Below are 23935 nucleotides of genomic sequence, written 5' to 3'. Positions count from 1 at the left end.
CTCCCTGGATTCTGGCAGCTGCTCCTTTTCCTTTAGGCCTAAGGCCGGTAATGGACACCCCTGACAGAAAATCCTATCAGACTCCTTGACTGGATTCTCCCTTGACGTTTTAGGGCAGGGAGAGGAAAATACAAAGTCACAAAGCAGAAGGTAAATGCGTGAGAAAATGCTGTAGGTGTAGTGGCCAGTGTTATGCTGTCTGGTCACAATCGAGACAAAAAGTTCCTAAGGGCTTTCTCAAGACAAAAAGTTCCTAAGGGCTTTCTCAGAACATTTATGATAGTGCTGTGTACCCTTTACCAATTGAATAGTCTTGCTTTTTGTTCTATCCGCAATCAGCCATGAGAAACGGTTTAGGGGCCTTGGCTCTCCTGCCCACTCACTCGTGCAAAGTTAGTGTCCTTGTTAAACTCCAGCAACCTGGGGCAGGGCAATAGCCCGAGGCACATTCAGGTCTCTGCTTCGCTGTAAATCAGTTTGCACTCCTTTGCTTCCCTTGGACTTAGTTTTCACAGAATGAGCTTATATCCTTTGGCTTCTCTTGGAATAGTCTCAGGAAGCCTGGGAAGGGGGGTACAGTTAAGCCTCTGGGATTCCACAACAGCTGCCAGCATTCTGGCGAGAGTGTATCTGCTCATTAACTGTGTCCAACCTGGAATGTTTCATCCTGTCAGAGCTAGAAATGTCCTCGGAAATCAACCAGTCCAGAGACTCTCAGAATCTCTAGATGGCCTTCAGGGACATTCCTAACGGCTCCTTCCCCCAGCACCTCCCCATTTCTATTGAAACTTAGCTATCTAGGTACACATTTTTTTTTCTCCTGGGGAGAAGACTTAGCTTTTGCCAAACTCTTCAATGGAATTGTGACACAAAGATAGCATAAACCTTGAAGGACCAGCATCGCTACTTTCCAACAGAGAAAGCTAGGCCCAGGAAGAAAGCAGGGAGGCAGTGGCAAATTTCAACTTCCAACAGAGTCAGTGGCTTTATTTTTGAAGCATACATTTTTTTCTTTTGCTCTAGTAGAATCTACAGCTATGACTTTACCCTGCTGTGAACATAGCAGGCACCAGATAACCGTTACACACAATAGACCACAGCAATAGGCCCTACACATGCATTCTCCCATTTTAATTCACCTTACTAAACTGAACCTGGAATTGTGGAGGGCCCAGGGCCAATCTCCGAGTTTAATGGTGCCAAGGGATCAGGCAGGGTTTTTCCACCCCAGTTCTCTCTGATGAATGGAGTTCTGTCCCGTCCCTGTTTCTCTGAGCCAACTTGTCCCCAGGGCCCCATGGAAAGGCAGGTGTCAGTCCTGGGCATGGACTCCAGCACCTCTGCAGCTGCTCTCATCCCGGCCACGTCTCTGGTGGGAGCCGATAGAGACTGTTGGAGAAATGGCAAAAGGAAACTAAGGGAAAAACACCCCTCAATACTGAGGGGTTGCCAGGCTTCCAAGGGGCTGCCATCACCAAAGATCTGATTATTAAATCATAAACCAGCTCCTGGCAACATACAGTAGAATGTCCTGTTTCTTCCTGTCTCTTCTTTGTGCTTCCTCTTTCTTAAAGCAGTGCTATCCTGTGGATTTCCCTACCAAGGACGTCCCTGTCAGGTCTATAAAGAGCCTTTGCTGTATGCCTTAGGTACCCTGAGTGGAATAAGTTATATCAAGTTCTGCTGTAAGCTGTGTCACTAACGAGAAATGTGATCTGTAAAAATCACTTAACCTTGATGGCCCTTTTTGTTTTATTTAGTAGAGAGGCTAATGAGCCAAATGAGGTAATGGAAGCGGCAAGTGTCGCTTAACAAACGTAAATCAGCAAAGGTTACAGAGAGTGACTGAAAAGGGGATAAATTCAAGTGTCAGTATTTCAACTGAATCCTAACTTTCTAGATTTCGGTCTTGAGGAAATTCAAGAAGGGGATAGACAGAGTTACTGTTGGTTTTTAGGTTTTAGGTTTTTTAGTGGAAAGACCAGATGACCTTAAACACGACATATTCCTAAAGTTTCTTATGGTATTTTACTACCTGACTACCTATGAAAATGTTGGTTTGGTTTTGTTTCTCTTTTGAGAACTCTCTATCAGTCAAAGATTGTGTGAGATCTACTAAGCTTTAGTGTAGGAGCGCCACAGTGCCACTCACACAGCTTGGCTGCTTGCTATAGGAATAAGTAAATTCACAACAGAAGGGTTGGCAATTCCCAGAGAATAAGACAAATAGGGGGAAAAGGTGTCAATTTCCACCTCCACAATCAGCCATCAAGATTATTTCCTGGGGCCATGGAATGGGTCACAAAGTCAAACTTACCATGAGGTAAAATAAAGTAAATACGAGACACGGACAATGTTCTCAAGATATACTTGAAGGGTGGAGAAAGGAAACCAATCCATCAAGGTGTGAGCTGCTTAAAGGGAAAGTCTTTCGTTGAGAAAAGGATCGTATTAGTTTTAAACGAGTGGTTGGAAAACCAACTCGGAGGTCGATCTAAAAAAATTCCAATCTTTATGGCATACAACTTTCTCCAAACTAGGCTCCCTCAGGATCCCAAATGATTTAGTTCAACCAGCTATAAACTCACTATAAAATATATTAGACACATAAACAAATCACCATAAGGAAAAAGAGGAATAACATAGTTAGACTCCACATGTTTCGGTCACTAGAACTATCAGTGATGCAGCGTCAGTGTCTTTCTTACGAATTGGCTAAAGAAATCAAACCAATTTGGTGGAATACGGAAAAGAGCATATCAAGTGAGGAGCATTCCAGAAGCTACCAAGGGAAAGTGCTGCGGGCAGCCTGGTTCACCTGATGGCTATTGTTGCTAGCTCTTAAACAAGGCTAGAAAGCGGGACAGGATCTGACAATAGTCAAGTTGCTGTTGATCTTGGCAAGAGCAACCTTTTTGGAGCTTGGGATGTAGATGGAATCCTCATTACGTTAGGATGGGTGGAGATTAGAGGTGTGGAAAGAATATAACATAGAATAAATACTGAATGGTTTTCAATTTACTTTTTATTAGCATACAGTCATGGTGCAAAATGAAGAGTTATAACATAATATTTTCATGTGTGTGTTTAATGTCCTTGGGCCATATTCAACTACTATGACCATCTCTTGTCTCCTCTCCCAATAATTCTTTGCTGAAAAATTTCCTTTTCCCAAATAGTCTCCCTCCTAGAAAGATTTCAAAAACAGTAAAAAACATTTGTAGAAATGCAAGTATCATTGTTTTTATTTCCTCAAAGGCTTTAGGGAAGTGCAGGTATTGAATAAAGAGATCTGTGCCAAAAAGGGGCACCTCAGAATTAAGGAGCTGCTTGTCCAGGCCCCAAAATGAAAAAATGTTGTTATGAAAATCCACAAGCAAAACTTCAAGATAACTCCAAGAAAAAGAGTTTGATAAGGAAATCAGGGTCACCTAGAAACACTACACAGCACAAGAAGCCAAGTCAGTGTCAGCCTCTGACTGGAGCCAGTCCAGAGCTGGCAGGCAGAGAATGTTCCAGAATGAAAGTGGCAGCAAATTCTAGAAAGCCTCACTGGTAATGTTTACTGAATCTTTCATTAACTCACTTTGCAAAGCTTGCCAGCCACTCTCTATGGCCAGGGCACATTGTTGGCAAGACTGAGAAATCAATGTGGTTTGTCTGCTTTGCCACAGGGGTTCCCTCTTCCTCACCACCAGGACCAGTCCTCCTCATGGACACTCTTTGCCCTTCCCTTTACCCTGAATTCTACCAGGAGGCAATTAATTGGGTGTTTTGTCTGTGCAGCAGGCTAGCATATGGATTGGGGCTATTGTGCTGTGCAGCTTTGGGGGAGGGGTAAAACCAATTGCTATAGCCAATCAGACGGAGCTCTGCTTCTCTAAAGCTCTTAAGAGAACATCATGCTCCTGCCTCACAGCTTCTGTTCACACAGCAACCTTTGCCCAGACCACCTCCTGTTTCCATTAACCTATATCCCAGCTATGTTTCTAGACTCAGTTTGAGTTTTCTTCCCTGTGAAGTCTTCCTCAGATCTCTGTATAAAACATTTTTATTGTCATATAACCATTGATGGGTTTCATAAAAACGTTGTATTCAAGCTTACCATGTATTTTCCCCATATTTGTCTCCTCTATGCCCCCACTTGTCCCACTCTTTGTTCCAGAGTGTCTCACTTCCACTTTCATGTCATGTATTTAAATGACTGTGTGAGGTCACGGTGATCTTTATTTTCATCGTCTTCTTTGTCTTCATGCTTCCTCTTGCTCTTTGTGCCTCCACAGCAGTGCTAACAACAGCCTGCGTTGTATTCTAATTATTTGTGTAGTTCACACATACTTATTACATTGTCAGTTGTGAAGGCACGGGCTTTTGTTGTTCGCTTTTGTATTTCTCACGCAGCCTCTTTGCTTGAGAAAGTGCATAGTGATCAATATGGGGGGAGCTGGGCTTTCACAAAAACAAATTACACATGTCAAATGTGAGTCTCACCAATTTCTAAATACTTCTGAAGAACATTTCTTTCTGAAGGATTAGTCAAATGAATTACGGGATATAGTAGCAGCAGGCACATGCAAAAATGACCACTATCTGTAATATATGGACGGAGAATCTAATCAAGCCTAAATCAAGTCATGGTGAATTTTCCATTTGCAGCTAATAGACTCAAACTACTTATATACAGTGATCTGTTGCCTCCATTTATCCACTAGTCCTTTGACATTTAAGACATTGGACCATCCAAATAATATATTGTTCATGCTAATGTACAGTCGCACTGGCGTCCCTCTCCTACTTGCTTTTTTTTAAATGAAGAGCACTGAGGTAAGGGTTAAGTGTTAATCTCAGTTAATTCTTATTGATTTTGTGGTGGTAGTTGAGTAATTATAAAGACGGCTGTCATGCCTATGTGTTCTCCCCTCTTTCTTAAATACTCAAGTATGACTCATACTTGAGCTGGTGTCAGCAAGACCTTTATTCTTTGAGAATCCAGTGGCATTTCAGGGAGTAGTCATTTGTTGTCACTTTGTTCTAAAAAGATTGCTTCAGAAAGCTAGTTAGAAAATTATGCATTTGAAGTGTAAGCCAAGATAGACTTGGTGCCATTGTTACCATAGAATGTTTAACAGGCATTCTTTCATTTGAAATTTGTTTCTTATGTCCTATTATTATTACCCTTTTTCTTCTTTCTCTTCTTCTTAAAATTCATTCTTCTCCTTGTCCCTGTTTTTCCACCCTGTACTCAGTTTTCACTAAAGGGAGAAGTTTTTCTTGTCCATGGATTAAAAATATGGTTAACAGCAAAACTTCATTTTTCAAAACGACAGTCTAATGTATATTGGACTCTCTAGTCTCCCAGGAGTTTTAGAGTTATGGCAAGTCATGTTCTTTCGGGCAAATAAATTATTTTGTTCTGAACTGAAGCAGGATGCCGGAGAGCTAGTCCCAACTCTTTCATGAGCCAATTTTTGAAACCTTGGGAAGTTTTGATTCTTTGTGCCTTGTGATTTTCATTTTTTAAGATGGAAAAGATTCTGTTTTCTCATCATGTAACAAAGATGGGGGCTGCTGTGTCTCAGCATTGAAAGTATTTGGAAAAGCTGGGTATCTGCATACACAAGATGTGTTTGTCTACATTTTGAAGCCAGTAAAATAGGGAGCAGGATCACATAAGAAACCTGATGCTGAACAGCTGTATTGCAACATGAATGTGCTTGAAGCCAGAACACCACTGCGAGTTTGTCAAAAGGCATAAGGAACATTGCCTTTCTTATAAGATCCCCAAAGGGAGGGATAGTCTAAAGCTTTTTGCACAGCCTGAGAGGAGCAGGAGAGTCTGGGGCTTGGCAGAGGATGGGTAGTTATAACTGCAAGTACTCTAACAATCTGTACTGGGTTCTTACCCTAGAATGTGACTGAGATGAAAAAAAAATCACCCATTAAATACTAAGTTTTTTAACATTTAAGATATCTCTATGAAAAGCAACATATGAATCTATGAACAGTTCCTCTTTCTTCTTCTTAAATTTTTGCTTTAGTTACTTTTCAAAGTCTCCAAAAGTTAATAACATTTGTTCCCATCCACAACTGATTTCTTCTTTCTACTTTTTTATATCCATTAACCCCCCACCCCCACCCCAAATAGTTCTTCTCCCTCTCTTCTTTGTATGCAGTCTAAACAGATACAACTGAAACTAAATTATTATTAGGCCATAAACCCTTCATCAGGATTTACAATGAAATCCAGAGATGGGGGTGGGTGAGTCTGGCATATGGTACAGTGGACAGGATTAGATAAGTGTCCATGAAAGCCAAATTAGGTCTTGAAAGAATGTACTAATTCTTAGAGATGACCAGGGAAGTTCAAGGGTGAGGCACTCCTCTTTCAAACACAAATGAAGGCAAGAGTAGCCCCAATTAAGACAACAATGTAGACACGCTTAGTGTCTGAAAGTTAAAATCTCCAGATTGTGTTGATTTGGTGTCCAAGACATTAGCAGAAGGTCTGGAGTAGAGCTCATAACTAAGCTCTTTTATTGGAACTTAGTTCCAGACCACCACATGCAGAATGCTTCTTGAACTAATTTTGTCAACCAGAGACCCAGTCGCTTGGATATGCTTGTTAATCAATAGCTTCCACGACACCTATAGGTTCTCTTGTCCTTGAAGCTAAGTTGAAATGTGCTGTTTCAGTGTGTGTCAGTCCATCAGGCTGTGAGCTCTGTCATGTGATATCTGTGAGTCTTATTCTCCTGTCCATCAGTTCCTAAGGTCTGTGTAAATGCTCATCATACTGGATGTTGAAAGGCACATTAGATTAGATGTTTGCTTAGATTTATTGTTCTTTTTTTTTCACCTGGGTAATTTACTTATTTCTGGGTCCAGGCTTCTCACCTCTAAAATAGTGAATGCCACAGCATTTTCTGAGTCTGAAATGAGATGACAGATTCGGAAGTACTCAGGTCAATCTACGTCCTATCTCAGAGTAAGGCAATCAGTGGACACTCTGACTTTCATTATATGATTGTGTAGTACAGAAGTGAAGGACAGACAAGGCAGCTGAAAAGGGGCACGGGTGTGTTTGATGAGGTTGAGGCTCAGAACTAGGAAAAAACTTAATGGGAGTGACCCTGGCACTCCTCCAAGTCTCCCTTCCTTCCCTTGGCATCCCATAGATGACTGGGAGGCTTAGACAATAAAGGGTAATCTTTAAGCAACTCTTTCTTTGTGTAAGGCTTGCAATCATCTTGGCTGGGGAAACAGATTGAATAGATCTTGGGTGGGGGATGATGTTATTAATATAAACATTTTTTTTCCAAATGCAGCATACTGCTTTCTGCACATAGCAAGCTGTTGTTAGTTTGTGAGGTCTGTGCCTTTAGAAATCCATTGCTGGCAGCTTGAATGAGATTCTTACAACAATTAGAGGCTTTGAACACTTACAAGCCAAGAAGTTGGATAAGCATGTTTTTGACTCAATGCTTCCTCCTGGGGTTTGCCTGATATGCCGGACTAATTAACAGATGCAATTAGGAAAGCTGAGTAGTGAGGAGACTACAGGGATCAGGCTACTTTCCCAGGGACCCTCATTTATTTGTTCAGAAGGGAACTGGGAGACTGTCTCCACAGTGAAGATGTAGCAATGCCTAACATGTTCAAGGGTTCTGGGAACACAGCTTTATGGGACCCATGGCCCGTGATGTGGTTTAAAGTGGTCAGCGTAGATTTCCTCTGTTAGCTTTACAGTGTAGAATGAAACTCTGACTCATTATTGTACTGGGTAATATTTTAAATGAAGAGTCCAGCTATGTTTAGAACATATGAATATGAAGAGAGGAATTCCCAGCTTTGGGGTTGCTACAAGGTCTATACATCAGAAGCTGCAGAAAATCTCTGTCACTTGCCTTGGCCTAAAACTTGACCTAAAGTTTGCCTAGACCATGAGTACCTTGCCTTTAAGTTGCTACAAGAGGTAACATTTGTTGGGACCCATAATAGCTGGCTTTTCTTCAGAGGGAGCCATTTCACTTGTGCATCACCTCAATCTTAGTCTTGATGGCATGGAGACAAGATAAGCATACATGGACAGGCAATGATACATTAATGTTCACTCTGTAGGGATCATAGTACAGACTATGAATGTGGTAGGTCTTTTGTAAAAAAGGAGAGGTGAAGAGAGAAAGATTCCTGATAGTGATGATGGCCTAGAAGTGAAGTTGTGTACGTCATCAACACGATGTGAAGTTATCGTTATAAGGACATCAAACACTAACCCCGCATTTCTGCTTTCTCCATAGGTCACCTGTCTCCATGATTTCTTTGGAGATGATGATGTATTCATTGCTTGTGGTCCCGAAAAGTTCCGCTATGCTCAAGATGACTTTTCTTTGGATGAGAATGGTAAACACTAACATTGGGCTTGTTTCACTTTTGTTCTGCTCCCTTTCATCCCTGAGGATTTTCATGAGCTTATGTGGCCTGGAGAATAATTAAAAATGGTGACACAAGGGTCAATATTACTAATATTTCTCCTTTGTATTTGTATACAGGACACACTAAGTGCAAGGTCACCTGGATCTCCCAGGCCTTCATGCTACTTGAAACTTGCCAACTACCCCAATAATGACCACATTTCTTAAACCATATACTGTATCATATGAGCTAACCTGCACCTTCAAGAAAGAACTTTTGCATTAAGAAATGTACAGATATAACACATACACATTTTTCTAGCCATTCTCCTCTGGCTTTTATGATATGTGTTAATGGTCTCACATTTTTATAGCTTTTATTTTTTATTCTATCCTGAGTGTCAAACCCAGTCCCCACCTTTGTGTCTGCTACTCCATTCTCTATGCATTGTGATTTAGAATTACATAGAATTGTTAGCCTCAAGGAAGACCTGAACATCTATTAGTCTAATAAGTTATAAGTGAGTTAGGCCACACAAGTTAGGATGGGATATTAATGGAAAGACATATTAAAAATACATTTCCCACTCAGGAGTAAAATGTGAGAAAAACAGAGAGAGTTTCTCTAATAGACAGTCCACAAGCACCTCGAGACGGGTCCTTTTTAAAAGTGGCATTTCTACAGTTTTTCTTTTAGAGAGGCAAACGACCATGGAATAGCTAACCAAATCCTGGCTGTATCCAATTTTCTATTCCCTCTGTATCTGTAGTTCTTGACAGTGATAACTAAAGTTCATCAACACAAATAAGAAGCGAAACAAACCAAAATGAATTGTCTTCTCAATTCGGTTTCCTAAAAAGTTCAACTGACCAAATTATCCTCGCCTGTCTTTTGGGTGAACCTTAAAGTGGGAGTCAACAAGGAGGTCTCTAGGAAAAATGTGCCCTCTACCATGTTGATTGATTCTACTTTTCATATCATAGAACAAAATAAGCCATGTAGATAACGAGCTGGAGAGATGGCTTAGCAGTTAAGAGTACTTGTTTCACTTGCAGAAGACTTAGATTTGGTTCCCAGTATCCATACAGCAGTTCACAACCATACATAAATCCAGGTTCAGGGGATCCAGTACCACTTTCTGACTTCTACAGGCACCAGGCACACACATCACACATACAAACATACATAGGGGAACTAGGAAGAATGGGAGAAGGGGAGTCTGGGGTCAAGCTGTATTGTATGAAAGAAGAATAAAAAAAGAAATGAAAAAAGTTCATCTAAAAATGTGCAGGATATATACTGGAACACAGGAGATGTACCTTGTATTGCTAATTTGATGATTTGTGGCCCTAAGCAAGAAGATTAAGCTTTTAGTACTCCCATTTTCTTTTAGAAAAGGAACATAATTATTTTTCTAATAAAGTGTCAGTCTCAGTGGCTCAAATTACTGCTGATTCAGAATTCTGAGTGATCATCACAGAAAGTGTGTTCCAAATTCATCAGATTGCAGCTAGGACAAGTGCAGAAACATTTAGCCTACTCTTCTCTACAGACCCATAAGTGTTTTAGAGTAATGAGCATCAGAGTCATTTGATGGAGGAGTGTCTATGCTAAGAGAGAGAAAATTAGGTAGGTGGAGTAGACAGAACAGAATACTGGGTAGCAGGAGTTGGGAGACGCTTCAGGCAGTCGCCATATACAGTCTCCATGCTTCTCCTCTCCGAGATGGATGCAGGTTAAGATCTCTCCTGATAAGCCACACCTCGTGGTGCTACACGGATTACTAAATATGGGCTAAAGGAAGATGTGAGAATCAACCAATAAGAAGCTCCAGATAATGGGCCAGGCAGTGTTTAAAAGAATACAGTTTCTGTGTAATTATTTGGGGTAAAGTTAGCCGGGTGGCGGGACATAGCCCCGCCACTCCTTCTACAGTCATTATTAACCCATTTATTTATTAAACCAGCATAAGGGATTACAAAATGCTCTGAAAATAAAAGAGGAATGGCTCTATAAATACAGTACAGCATAGTAAGGCTTCTTTCTGAATGAAACGACATGACATCTGTTGCAAAGAGTGCCTACCACAATGTGCAGCAGGTAATAGACAATGTGTAGGAGCTTACTCAGGGATTCCACATCTGTGCAACTGTGACATCTGAGGTATGCCAACCCGTACTCTAATAAAAATAAATTCCAAGCCTCCACAGGTGCTATTTTCAAGTAAAGTTTGGTCAATTTCAGATGATTAAGCTGACATATGATCCAGATGTCTTGATTTAGAATATCTGTCCTTTCTCTAGATTTGAAGAACTTAAATATTTAGTTTATCCCAAGAGACTTTTGGAAATTTCCCCCATGCCTCCCTCACCATAGTCATAGTTCCTAAAAAAAAAAAATGAGCAATGCCTTGTAATCCTGAGCCACTTAGGTGTTGTGGCCTGTGGTGATCATTCTGGTTTGAGACGCTGATAGTAACCTGAGGGTCTCAGTTCTACCTCCTAAGTGGCTTGCATCCTTTCGCCCCTAGAATGCAGAGTTATGAAAGGGAATCCGTCTGCCACAGCTGGCCCAAAAGCTTCCCCAACACCTCAAAAGACATCAGCTAAGAGTCCAGGCCCAATGCGTCGCAGCAAGTCTCCTGCTGACTCAGGTAACGACCAAGACGGTGAGTGTTCTTTTCCTGTTGTTCATGTTGACTTCATTTATAGAAGCTGATACCCCCTGCATAAGATAAATGACTTCCTCAATGTCGCCAGTGTCCCCACGAAGTCCAGTTCTATCATTCCAGAGATATAAAACCAATTTTGGTTGGAGACAAACTCATATGTTCCTCATGAGCTGCCCACCTTCCCTTTTAAGACTAGTCTCTCACTGGGATTTGGGGCCGGCTGATTAGGCCAGATGTCCAGTATGTGCCAGGAGGCATCTGTCTATGCCTCTCCAATGATAATATTACAGGCACATGTACCCACACACTGGCTTTTTAACATGTAAATATCTCCTTAGCTCTTGGGCCAAGGGACACAAAACAGCAAGATTCTATGAAAGAACTATAATCTCTGGCCTGTCCTTTGGTCAACCTAAGCAGCCTTCTTTGAGTGTTCTGACCTTCCTGAGAGACTAACTCTGTCTAATAAAACTAATATAGATCATAATGCATGCTTTGTATGTTATATCCTTTTTGTATTATTAATTAGTTGTATTATTAATTTTCACAAAATAGTTCTCTTCATGTGATATCATCACATATATGCTGTTTAAATTTTAGTGGTTGCATTTAAAAATTAAAAGAAAACAATTAATATAGATAGATTTTATTTAGTAATCAATGGAAAGGTAATCATTTCAGCATGTGACCAATATGAGAAACTATTGGGATGCTTACCTTCTTTGAAATTGCTCTGAATTTGGTGCTTAATTAGCACATCTGAAATCTAATTAGCCACATTTTAATGTGACTGTTTATTGTATTAATATATGAATGCCATATTTTGGCAAAACAATTTCATCATCTCTATTGTCCATTGTAAGAGAACTATAAATTAAGCTACAAAAGGATAACTCTATAGGTTGTATTTTTTTAACATTGAGAACCTGAGGGGCAGTTCAGAGTCTCAAGGTCTTCCCAATGTCACACAACTATTTAGTATTCAAGGAACAGAACCCAGGACTCTTCTCAGGAGGCATTTGAGGAAGGGTGTGGGGTTCCCAGTGTGCTGAATACAAAGATTTCTTTTGGATGGTCCTTGCTTCTCAGTGTCTTTCTCCCGGGCTCTACCTCCAGATGAAGGGTGTGGGGAGGCCAAGAGATGTTGGGGTGGTTTCTGGGTCATTATCTTGTGCTGAATTGAACACAGTGCCACAGGTAAGTTGGTGCTTTTGTTTCTAATGATCTTCTCTGAACAGATTCTAATGCTGCCTCTAAAGTCACTCCAAGGTGAACTGATATCCTTGGCAGGGCTGCAGGAAGACCTCCACCCCACAAGTTTTCACCTTCTTTAAAAAAAACTTTTTGTATTAAAATATTACAATATCAACCACAGTTAAATTTCAGTGGGAGGCACTTGCCTAGAGTAAGGAAAGTCCTCGATTTTACCTACAAACATTGCAAGGTTGGGTAAATAAATGTGTTTTCCAACAGGAAAGACTTTTCTCCATTTTAAAGAATTCACAACAGTGTAATTTCCAAAACATGGTGGGAAGTAGATTTCAAATTCCCATTTCATCTTGTAAATCTACAGTATCTCACAATTTATGATTGAATTTGGCTTGAGAAACAGCCTAACGAACAAATCCCTGAAGAACTGTTTCTGGGCTCTCAGTTCTTGCGTCCTTGATGGATGAGTCTGGGATGAGGAACAAAAGCATTTCTATTTAGCAGAAACAATTAACCAAAGCAATCCAGACACTGCAGCCAAGGGCACTTTGGAATGGATGTGTGACAACCATAGGTCTGTCTTTTGACTTTGTTCTGAAGTGAATCTTAGCTGCCCTGGCTCCACTTAGATAGCATTCCAGAAAATGTCTCTATGCAAATACAGAGGAAACAGGGATCATTTAGAGCAGAACTAAAGCATCTCAATTCAAGGAAATGTGGAACTGTCTGAATTGTGGGTTGAGATATCTCTCTGTAAGGCATTAGGGAGGTAACAAGTATAATACTGAGAATAAATCACACAAGGGGTCCCAGTGGGAGATAAGTGAGAGATTGTGAAATGGATTCTGTGATCAAATCCTGAAGCCATCATGCATAAAGGAGGGGAAGAATTACATACTCAAAACAAGGCAAATCTCAAATCTCTGTGTCTTTGTTGGTTAAAGAGATACTAGTAATCAGGAAAATCATGTGAGATCACATATTATAAAATGTTTTAAAATAGCCATAGAGAAACAACTATTAATGGGGGCTCTGGAGTTAACGGATTGTTTGGAAAGCTGATTTTGCTTTGAGTATCTCAGAACAAACACCACATCAAAACAAACAGGCTTGATTTGGAGTGTGACTCAATATTGCTATTCCAATGGATGAGCAGGTCAGGATGAAATGAATGAGCATTAAAATCAGCTTGATATCTGGTCATCAAGGGTTAAAAAGAAGCAAACCACATGCCTAGACCCTTCATTTTTGTGTCATTCTGGTCAAGGGAACTTGAACTAAGAAAGTGTAATACAGGCTGGGAGAAAGAAAGAAGGAAGGAAGGAAAGAAAGAAAGAAAGAAAGAAAGAAAGAGTAATACAATTTGTATTACTCACTACCTAGACAACTCTTTAATCACTACACTTGGGACCACTTAGCGACATCTTATGTGCAGCTACATACATCTTAGTCTTCAGGGATGTGTGTATCCTCCAGACAAGGGAACATGCAGCCTAGAAACTCAGCACGAACTCTGCATGCCAGGTAATACTGTTCACTCCTTCTCTGACTACCCATACTTGAAAGTGGACACTTTTACTGTTCTTTGAAGACTAGCACCCTAAGCGCCTCCACACACATTTTACTGTAATGTTTAAATCCTTGGAAATCCAGGTAGGTCAACCTATTAATCTGACCAGCCATCCTGTTGGGGCATGCCCTGTTCCATTATAGACAGAACCAAGGAACTAAAGATTAGTGTAGGAGCAAGGACAGACCTAACCTCTCCCCAAAACTTTGGGGGAAATGATCATGTGGAGTTGAGCATGGCAACTGTGCTGCCCAGCTGGAGTGTGAACTAAGGAAGCTGACAGATGAGCACAGAAACCATCTTCGCAGAGAGTTCTGGGACATGGTGGGAGTTATGCCATGCTGGTTCCCCTATGTTCTTTTGTTTTGTGACATGGTGTGTGTTCCCAGCTGGTTTGCCTAATGGAAAAAAAGGCTTTTGCTAACCACTTTCTAACTTGATCCAGATAGGTTAGATGTTTTCTTGAAGAGGAGCCCCAACTCTGACAGCTGCTCCTACTTTCTTCTTGGCCCTTCCTTTTTCTCTGCCACCACTTTCCCTGTTTCCCCTAGTTCCTGTGGAAAAAAATTGTCAGAGGAAGAAATCCCAGCAGCATTTTTTTTTAAATGAAATGCCTATGTCACAAAAGTTGAGAACCAAGAGAAAAGAGTACACATAGGCTTTGGAATTAGAAATCTGTAATCCAAATCTTGGCTCTGCTTCCTCCCCATGGAGTGTATGGGTCAGGGAGAGGACCGATGGTGCTGTGGTCAACTCATCATAGACACCTGGCAAATGAATAACACTAATTTTAAAAATATTGATAAGGTGGTCAAAGAGGTTGAAATGAATGTGGTACACCTTCATTGCAAAGGGGAAGATGAATTCTACTAGAAGACATGAGAGGATTTGGTCTATATAGAAAGCTGAGAACAGTGAGACAATTTTGTGATTCTGTGGACTAGGAAAGACAATAGTCAATGAGGGAGAAGAGTCCCTCCCAAGGTGCTCCCCAATTACTAGAGAGCTAAAGATGATAGTAGGGGTAAGGGGAGGCTATCACTCAATGGTGAAGCTTCCAGTCACTCCTAAGATGAAAGGCAATATGATATTCTCTCTATAGCAGTGAGTCGTTCTCCACCTTCCTAATGCTGGGACCCTTCCACACAGTCCTCCATGTTGTGGTGAACCCTAACCATAAAATTATTTCATTGCTAGTTCATAAATGTAATTTTGCTACTGTTAGGAGTTGTAATGTAAATATCTGGTATGAATGATCTCTGATATGCTACCCTTGTGAAAGAAAGGGTCATGGCCCACAGGTTGAGAACCACTCATCTTTAAGGATTTCCCATTTCGAAAGCACACAGAAAATTCACCAGACACCATCTACACTACATCCTGCTCCTTCTTTTATTTGATATTTGTAAGAATTTGCTCTAGAATCCATACAAAATTGTGTCATTTCAAAGTTTTCCTCACAGTCTATAGATAAAATATGTATGTAAAAACATTTTTGATCTATGCTTTAAGTGCAGGGGTTCCTTAAGTTTGCTAGTTCATGTCTGCAAGTCTCATTTCTTTATGTCCATTTTCAGATTTTACCCTTCAGCAATTTCTGAGAAGGTATGGGAGAATATCTTCAGTTCTTTAACAGTGTAGTCCATGGCAGTTCAATGATGAAAAGCCCATATCCATACTTATAGAAGGTCAATGATAATAAAGGCCTTTATTTTTTATGGATAACTTAAGATATATACACTCCTGTATATAATCACTTAAACAAATCAGAGAATGTAGAGAAAAGCATATGTGGAATGTATATTTGTGTACATCTGAAGTTGCTGGTTGAACAGAGGTTTTGAGGATATGGAGAAAAAGATCTGGAAATTGATGAACCTTGCACTCAGATCTGTACTCAGTCAATGAAAGCTGACACGCTTGTGACTGACAATTTTCCATGTTCTGTCAAGGCCACTGGGTTCATTCTCAGATAAAAGAGAAAATGAAGGGGGGAATTTTAATGTTGGAGCAGAGTAGCCACCATTCATAGTTGGGGGACAAATATGAAAAAAGGAGGGAAGTGTAGAGTACACAGCAACTGTATGGGATGAATGCCCAAATCCATCCAGGAATGTACGCACACATCTTGTTAGTGTTCAGACCTCAAGTTAGAGCATCAGGGGAAGACTTGACTATGTCAGTTTGCACAGGTCTCTATGACTGCTCCATTCTGGAAGCTTTTGCTGGGTTCTGCTGGGAAAGCCTTTGGGCAATGTAGACAGTCCATTAACTCCTTCAACTATTAACTCCTTCATTTCCTTCCTACAGAGAATAAGTGACTTTTTGCAGCACGCCAGTCTTGCCTTTCTTAGAGTATGTCATTTAATTTCCAGAAAGCAAACTCTGGTACTTAAACACTGAATTTTGGCACAGGTAGCATTCTTTATTTTGGGGACGGCATACAGAATAAGTGAACACAATATTCTCTACTTGTCTGACCTCCAGAACTCTATCTATACAAGGGTTCCTATATTCCTTCCATATTGCTTTAGTTGAAGCTTTGAAAACTAATTGGCCCCTGCTGTACCTTTTGTTATGTCTGCTTCTCTTCTGAACCCATCCTATCCATTCCTAGTTTCATTTTCAGAGGCTGGAGTAAATTTTCAGTTTAAATTTGCCTGCGTGCACTCTGGTTTAAAGTGCTCCTGAGGTTTTCCTTTAGCAATCAAACCCAAACTTTTATTTTAGAGACTGGAAAATAAATCTAGGACTACCAAGATCCTTCCCCAGCCCTTAAATTGCTGGAAAAGTCTTGAGGTGATGCTAAGTTGACCACATTGGCCTTAAATTTGCCATTGTCCTTCCCCAGACAGTCAAGGGCTGAGATTACAGGCCTATTTCATTGCCCAAGAGCTACCCCAAATATCTCAGTGGGTCACACAACAGACCCACCCAAATCGGCTCACATCCTTAATCTTCTGTTGTATCTGAGCATCCCTCCAGTGACCATACCCTTGAGCCATTGGCAGCTACTTGCACTTTGAAAACATATTGTATTCTTTCACACCTTTTTGTCTTCTGGTGCAATTGTAATGCCTAGAACACACTTTCTCTCCTCTTTACTTTGCTAGTTTCAATTTACGTTCTTAAACGTAGTTTCTTTGATATGGACTAATTTAAAGCACATTGTGGATTTTAATTAGCCATAGAGTTTGTCACAATTATCATGATTTAATCCCAGAATAACTGTGACTCCAAAGCGAAGTTCCCAGTCATTAGCAAAAACATTCCACTTCCCCACCTTTTTCCATTCCCCAGTCTCTGGCAGCCATGAGTCTACTTTCAGACTCTGGACATTTCCCTAGTCCAGATTCGGTTTTCAAAATACTTAGATGTTGCTTCTTGTTTACTTCCAATTCCCCTTATTACAAATTCTTTCCTTTGGGCTCAAATAATATCCAGTTCAGGCCTTTATCCACATACTTACTTGACTTAATACTTGCTTTCACCCCCTCCTCCGGGAAGTGATGTCTTTTTTTCTGAAACCCCAATATCTAATCTTTGTCTCATAGGTGGTGTTCCATGGCTGTTGGCCAATGGTATAAATGACAAGGAGGAAAGCTTCTCAAGAAGTAAATGAAAGATAACAGAATAAAGTCAGTCAGGGGGTTTACAAGTGGTTATTTTTTTTAGCTCATTTAAACATGGATAATCTCAGCAGCCATCACAATAGTGCAACCTCTGTGTCTTCCATTGATGGGTATGTTTTCGAAAATAGGGAAATATTATCATAGGCAGTGGAGAGGATGTGAATAATCAGGGAATAGTTATGATATAGAAGCTTAAACCGTGTCTGTGGAACTAACTACAATATTCTTAGGCAATTTTTGTACTTAAGTGTTCTCTCTCTCCCCCTGCTTCATTCCACTACGCACTGCGGAGACACTCCCCTCGGTTTTAATTGCATACTTCAGAATATCTTACTAACAATGTAGGTCCTATGATTAAAAAAATATTTCAGCATGAGAAAGCAGTACATGTCATGCAAAACCATTTAATTATCACATTTTGATGTGACACCTTTCCTTTTGCATATTAAAAGTGCTCATTAACAGGGGGATGGAAAACAGCTTGAAACTGAAGTGGAACACAGAGGTGTTAAAACCTTAATCATATCATTTCTACCACGTTCTTGACTGGAGACAGATTGGGGTTGTACCTTGATGCTGTTCACAGTTACCTAGAAGTGATTTCCACATCTCTATACATTTTTCTCTGTTCTCAGTCTTTTATTCTAATCTCCTTTTTTTTTCCTTGTCTCCATTACAGGTCTTCTACTATTCTCTATTCTCTCTTCATCTCCACTTTAGTCTATTTGAGCTTGTCTTTAAAATTTATGTCCTGTTTCTTCAATTTATTTCGTTCTCATTTCTGGCTGTTTATTCCCTTCTGTTGTTTCTTTGTTCTGTTTGTTTCCTTCTTTCCATTTCTTTCCTTCTTTTGTTTCTATGAAAGACATGGTAGTAAAGAATGAGGAGGTGAATAAGAAAGTGTGGAAATCGATATTGGGTCTGTCATACATCAGTCTCCTTCAGCTGACTCCAAAGGGGATATATCCTAGCCCAAAGTGCTCATATTTCTTTCCCTTAATGTAAGGCACATGCATTCTCTGTGTCTTATCTTTCTTAGCTCAAAAATTAAAGTAAAACAATGCTTTCTCGAACTACCTCACAGCGATGTGAGAATCAAACCTGGTGATTAAAATGAGAAAGTTTGGAAAAGAAATAGATTCTTGTTACTGAGAAGCACTGGTCAGGGTGAAGGTTCTGGATGCCTTGCTCTGTGTTGGACAACATTAACCGAGGACAGCAGTTCTTGGATGAATAAATTTCTTTTCACTTAGTTTGCTTCTATCAAATCATTTGACATTGTACCTTGTTTGAATGTTCTTAGTGTCTTAGAAGAAGAAAGAACCTGCTCTTTTATATGCTGTTGGTTTTCATTTTTCTTTTGCTCTTGCCCTGGGTTAGCAAATGGAACTTCCAGCAGTCAGCTGTCAACACCTAAATCGAAGCAGTCTCCTATCTCTACACCTACAAGTCCGGGAAGTCTTCGGAAGCACAAGGTATTATGTCTCTTATACCTTACTAAACTCCTTTTCACTCAGCGTTTCTTAGAAGTCGGCATAGAGGTTAGCTCGCCCACTGTACTTTAACAGCTCATTTTGAAGTCAGAACTTACCTTTGATGACTCCATGAAGTTGAAGTACCAAGAATTCCTACAGGGAACAAAGGAATGCTGAGAGGAGAAAAAATAGTATTCCTCAAGGAAGAGCACACCAATTGATTATCCAATACCAAATGGTCTAGCCTGAAAACATAAATACAAATCACATAGTACTAAGTGAGCACACGCGTGCTCGTGTGTGCGCATACACACACACACACACACACACACACACACACAAATTGTACCTTGCTTTTTAGCTGTATGTGTGCTGACATCATGCACTTAATCTTAACTTGGTCACAACAGAATTATCTGGACCATAGAAACCAGCAAATAAATGAAGATTTTTATTTTTCCCCATAGAAAGTCAATTGCTATATATTTAACAGCAGGACTAGAGAGATGACTCAGTGGGTAAAGGCACTTGTCATTGTCACCAAACATGACAACTTCAGCTCAGTCTCCAGAACAAACATGGTAGAAGGAAAGAAGTGACACCATGTAAAATTTCAAAATATTTCATAGCATACCACTATCTGATAAGTTTTATCATTATCTTTTTATAGCACACTTTCAGCTTGCTTTTAGCTTTAATTTGGTTTTTGCATGCCCTGTTATTGATAATGCTCATTCCTTTTCTTTAATGACCCCCTCTTATTTCTTATATTGGTCATGACCAGCGTCTTTTTATTCTCCTTCTCGATCTACTGGATTTCAGAAAATGCTCGACTGTCTCTGGAGTCCGTGTGGGAGATTGTAAGATGGGTGAAAAACACTTGCCAGTCAGTTTTTGGTTGTTTGACTACATAGCAAAATTTGTTAATATAGACGTTACAAGATGGAAGCAAGCTCTCTCTGAAATTTCAGTGTCATGAAGATCCTTCTAGACTACATTCCTTCTTAGTGTGCCTTCACCCTATGCCTTTCTGCAACTACATTCCTTTCTGGGAAGTGTGCTCTACGCCAAGGCCAGCACTTTCCATTACCCTTTCCCTAAGTGCCAGAGGCATCCGGGGCATTTTCTCTGCTCATTTGTATCATTCAACTGCCATGTACATCCAGCTCATTTAGGTTGAGGACCCATTCTTTGGTAATCGTTCAGGTGAGTGTTGGCATTATCAAATTTCTTTCTCCTGGTTGGACTTGTAGCTACCTGTGACTTGTTTATTTGTCCACACAGTTCTGTAAACAAATTTTGTCACTGCCATAGGTGGAAGAATTGTCAGATCTGTATTGTTATCTTCTCTGTTGAGTTCTCTGAATATTGCATTCTTAAGATTAATTTTTCTTAAAACAGAAAAGCAAACATGGTTTATGTACTTTTCTAGTCAAACTTTCAAATTAAGTATACATCTAGATTTCGGTATAATATTATTTTAAAGACTTTTTTATCTCTTCAAACTTACAGAGGAATTGGAATAATAGCGATCCTGTATTCCTTTTTATTTTATTTTTTATTGTTTTTATTGAGCTATACATTTTAATGCACATTTGTCAGTCATTTCTGTTTTCCTCCATTTACCTTATTTTTGGTGCTCTCTTTTTTTTCTATATATGTATATGAATACATATAACCTTTACTTTTTGCCATTTTTCTGAGTTACTTGAGACTAAGTTGCATGCCCTATTACACTGGAGCATCCAATGTATATTTCTTAAGGACAAAAATGGTTTATAATGATGGCACAATTTTCAACATCATGAGAGTTAGTGAAGAAAGATGTAAAGTGGTTATAGTCTGTATTCCAATTTTATCAGCTGCTCAGAGACATTCTTTTCTTGGTCCAGGATCTAATCTAGGACCGAATAATACATTCACTGGCAGTGTTCTTTTAGTATTTTTTTGACCTGGAAAGGTTTCTGCGATTTTTATCTTTCAGACCGTACATTCTAGAAATGAAGATGACATACCTTTCTGTGCATCTTATCAGGAAGCAATGGCCTCCCATTTACATGGCCAACACTGCAGATTGAGCTGACTTTTTTGGAATAAGCTAAAAGCATGTTGAGACCTTGTTTCAGTCCTTCCAAATCTCAGGTCTGAGCTTTGCATCTGTCCTTTCACATGCTTGCTACCTGAGCCTTAGAAGCACCAACTTCCCTGGGCAGAGGCCAGAACAGATCTCAGCTGAACTTCTGTCCAAGTGGACCTGAAAGGTGTGAGTCATGGTGGAGACAGGAAGCAGGTGGCCGAGGCAATCTCTTTCCTCCTATGCAACTGGAAACAATCTAAATGTCCTAGCATCCCCTTGGTAACTTTTGATTGCTGTGCTGGGGCTCTAAGCTGTAATCAGATGCTTGGCTTCTCTTAGCCAGCTCATGGAGAATCCTCTTTAATGCAGCTGCAATGGGGTTAGCCAAAGTCCGCATACTCAAGTGCGGCAGTATGGACATGCAGTACATCTTAAGGTAGTTAATGAGAACAACATTTCATTTTTTATTTCTATACTGCTTTAACCTTTCACAAGCCATGTTCTTGCTTCTCTTTGAAATAGCCCTGTGAAAGAGAAAGAACAGATAGCTAGCCTTCCCATTTTACAGATGAGGGCAAAAGTTAAGAGATTAATTAATGACAGCCTTGGTATGATTTAACAAATATTTATTGAAGATTGCTTTTGGAGCTAATCTCTGGTTAAAGATGTTTAAAAATGTAGAAACGTAGACAAATTATTTGAGTAAAATGATTTTCCGATTAGTGATTTCACCCACAGTTCTAAACTTGAAGAATTTTCTGCAAAATGGCAATGAAAGGAAAATATATCTGACATAGTGCCTGAACATATAACTGACATCATTTAAATACGCACTTACTTCTATTTCCACATTTCTTCTGTCATCCTAGCAGTGGTCAGAAAGACATTTGATGAATAAAGTAAGGGCCTTGTCCTGAGATCACAGGCACAATTTGTTAGAATTTATGTGGCTTTGGGTAATACAAGGAAGAGCACAAAACAGGGGGGAAGGACATTTGATAGGGACCCAAAAAAGATGGGAACTGGCAAAGACTTCACAGAGGTGCTGTTTAACTGGAGCCTTGAAGACTGGCTAAGCTTTGAAAATGCTGGTGAGACAGCCACACGAGCTTTAAAACATCAGGAAGAGCAATGATATACCACTAAGAAAGCACAGGGTGTGTTGGAAAAATAGCCAACCTAACTAGAAGCTAGGTTTCCCCAATGTCCTTCCTGACTTCTTTTGGACTATAAGTTCCTTGAACCAAAAACTGACTTTTGTTTTCTCTAATGCAGTAGTATTGCCAGCACAGCTGTATTTGTTATAAACATTTTGTTCTGTAGGGCTCCAAGGGACTAAGCAAATGAATTTCAGGTGCAAATTATTTGTATTGTTAAGCAATATGTGTGTTCCTCTGTTTCAGTATTTCTACATATCAATCAACAAGAACCGAATGCTGAGGCAATTACTTTTCCTGACCATTGTTCTTCCCTTACAAACCCCCTCAGGCTTTCAATATGAAATGAATTGATAGAGGTATCGAAGCAGTTGATTTATAGGTTTATTCCTAATGATTCTCCCCATAACCTGATCTTTTTACTCTTTCTTAGTCACAGCTTTTGCATGTAGAGTTTTCACAATTCTACCCTTAACCTCTCCTCATTTTTTTGAGGTAAAGTCTGCAACAATAATCTAGTATAATTATTTCCACCAAGAAAACAGTTATTAGATACCATTTAAAAATAAAAGATAGTTAGTTAAAAACAATCAACAATGCCAGACAATATGCATTTCTGAATACTGAGTGAAAGAGACAAAACAGAAAAGAATGTGATACCTGGTATAATTCCTATTTACCATTAATTATTTTAAATATTAGTAGATTTAATAGTAACAGATTAATCACCAACTCAAATTAAAAGCCTGTGATTGCCAGAATCATTTTTGGAAGGCACGACCCATTTTTTTTTTTATGCTGTCTAAAACAGAAACAATATAGACTAAAAGATGCAAATATGCAGAGAGTAGAATCATAGGAAAAAGTGATGAAGGAAATGGGAAGATATAGATCAAAAGATACAAAATAGTGGGCAAAATGAATGAATACATATACAGCTCTAAATACAAAGCATATTGTAGCTAAAAGCTATGATGACAATACAAATATTAGAAAACTATTGAACTTAAAGCAAATTTGTTACTAGGGAAAAATCAAATTTCTGATGACAAAAGGAAGGGCTAACTCTTCCATAAAATATATTTATAAATATATAAAGGCCCCTTAAGAACATTGTGTCAGTATATGTGAAACAGAAACTGGTGGAATTATGACAGGCAATCCAACTGTAACCCAATCGCATTAACTGAAAATTTCAATACCTCAAATTGAATAATGAATATAATCTTAAGGGAGGGGAGGTATGGGTGGAGGGGAGGGGAGGGAAGGGAAGGGGGAGGAGATGAGGGGGAGTGAAGGGTGAGGAGGCGGGGGGGGAGGGAGAGGTGGCTTAGCTGGAGTTTGCTTTCCTAGCTGGCCCTTTTTCACTCTACCAGAAAAATAACCATGAAAAAAAAAAGTAAAAGTCTGGCATGTCTACACTTGTCTATAACCTAGCATTTGGGACGCAGAAGCAGGATAATCACATGTTCTAGGCTGGAGTGACCCTGGCTCATAAACCAAATAAAGTAATTTTTCCTTTGTTTTCTAAAAAAAAAAAAAAAGAAGACCAATAGAGTCTTGAGATGGGCTACAAGATCTTTACCTGTCCTTCTAGTTCTAAAATCTTATGAACTATGAGGCCAATAACTACATTTTATTTTCCTCAGTTTTGTTAAAAGACAGGAAATGAGATGGATACTGAAAGTTAGTGAACTCCATGGGTGTTTCTCAGGAAATATACAAAGCCTAT

The 23935-nt window shown here is 39.7% G+C and overlaps 1 protein-coding gene across 1 annotated transcript in view; it reads left to right on the top strand.

Moving 5' to 3' along the window:
- The window catches only part of Dcx (doublecortin), a 69499-nt gene that overhangs the window by 42590 nt on the left and 2974 nt on the right, over positions 1-23935 (top strand). The window contains exons 4-6 of the mRNA XM_042054348.1: positions 8298-8400; positions 10943-11065; positions 18875-18969. Of these exons, the coding sequence (XP_041910282.1) occupies positions 8298-8400; positions 10943-11065; positions 18875-18969 (321 nt within the window). The remainder of the gene's footprint in view (positions 1-8297; positions 8401-10942; positions 11066-18874; positions 18970-23935) is intronic.

Source organism: Arvicola amphibius, chromosome X, assembly GCF_903992535.2.
Source record: "Arvicola amphibius chromosome X, mArvAmp1.2, whole genome shotgun sequence".
In the NCBI taxonomy this organism is placed as follows: Eukaryota; Metazoa; Chordata; class Mammalia; order Rodentia; family Cricetidae; genus Arvicola; species Arvicola amphibius.
Note: the sequence above shows the minus strand (reverse complement) of the source record. Positions and strands in the feature narration are given on the sequence as shown.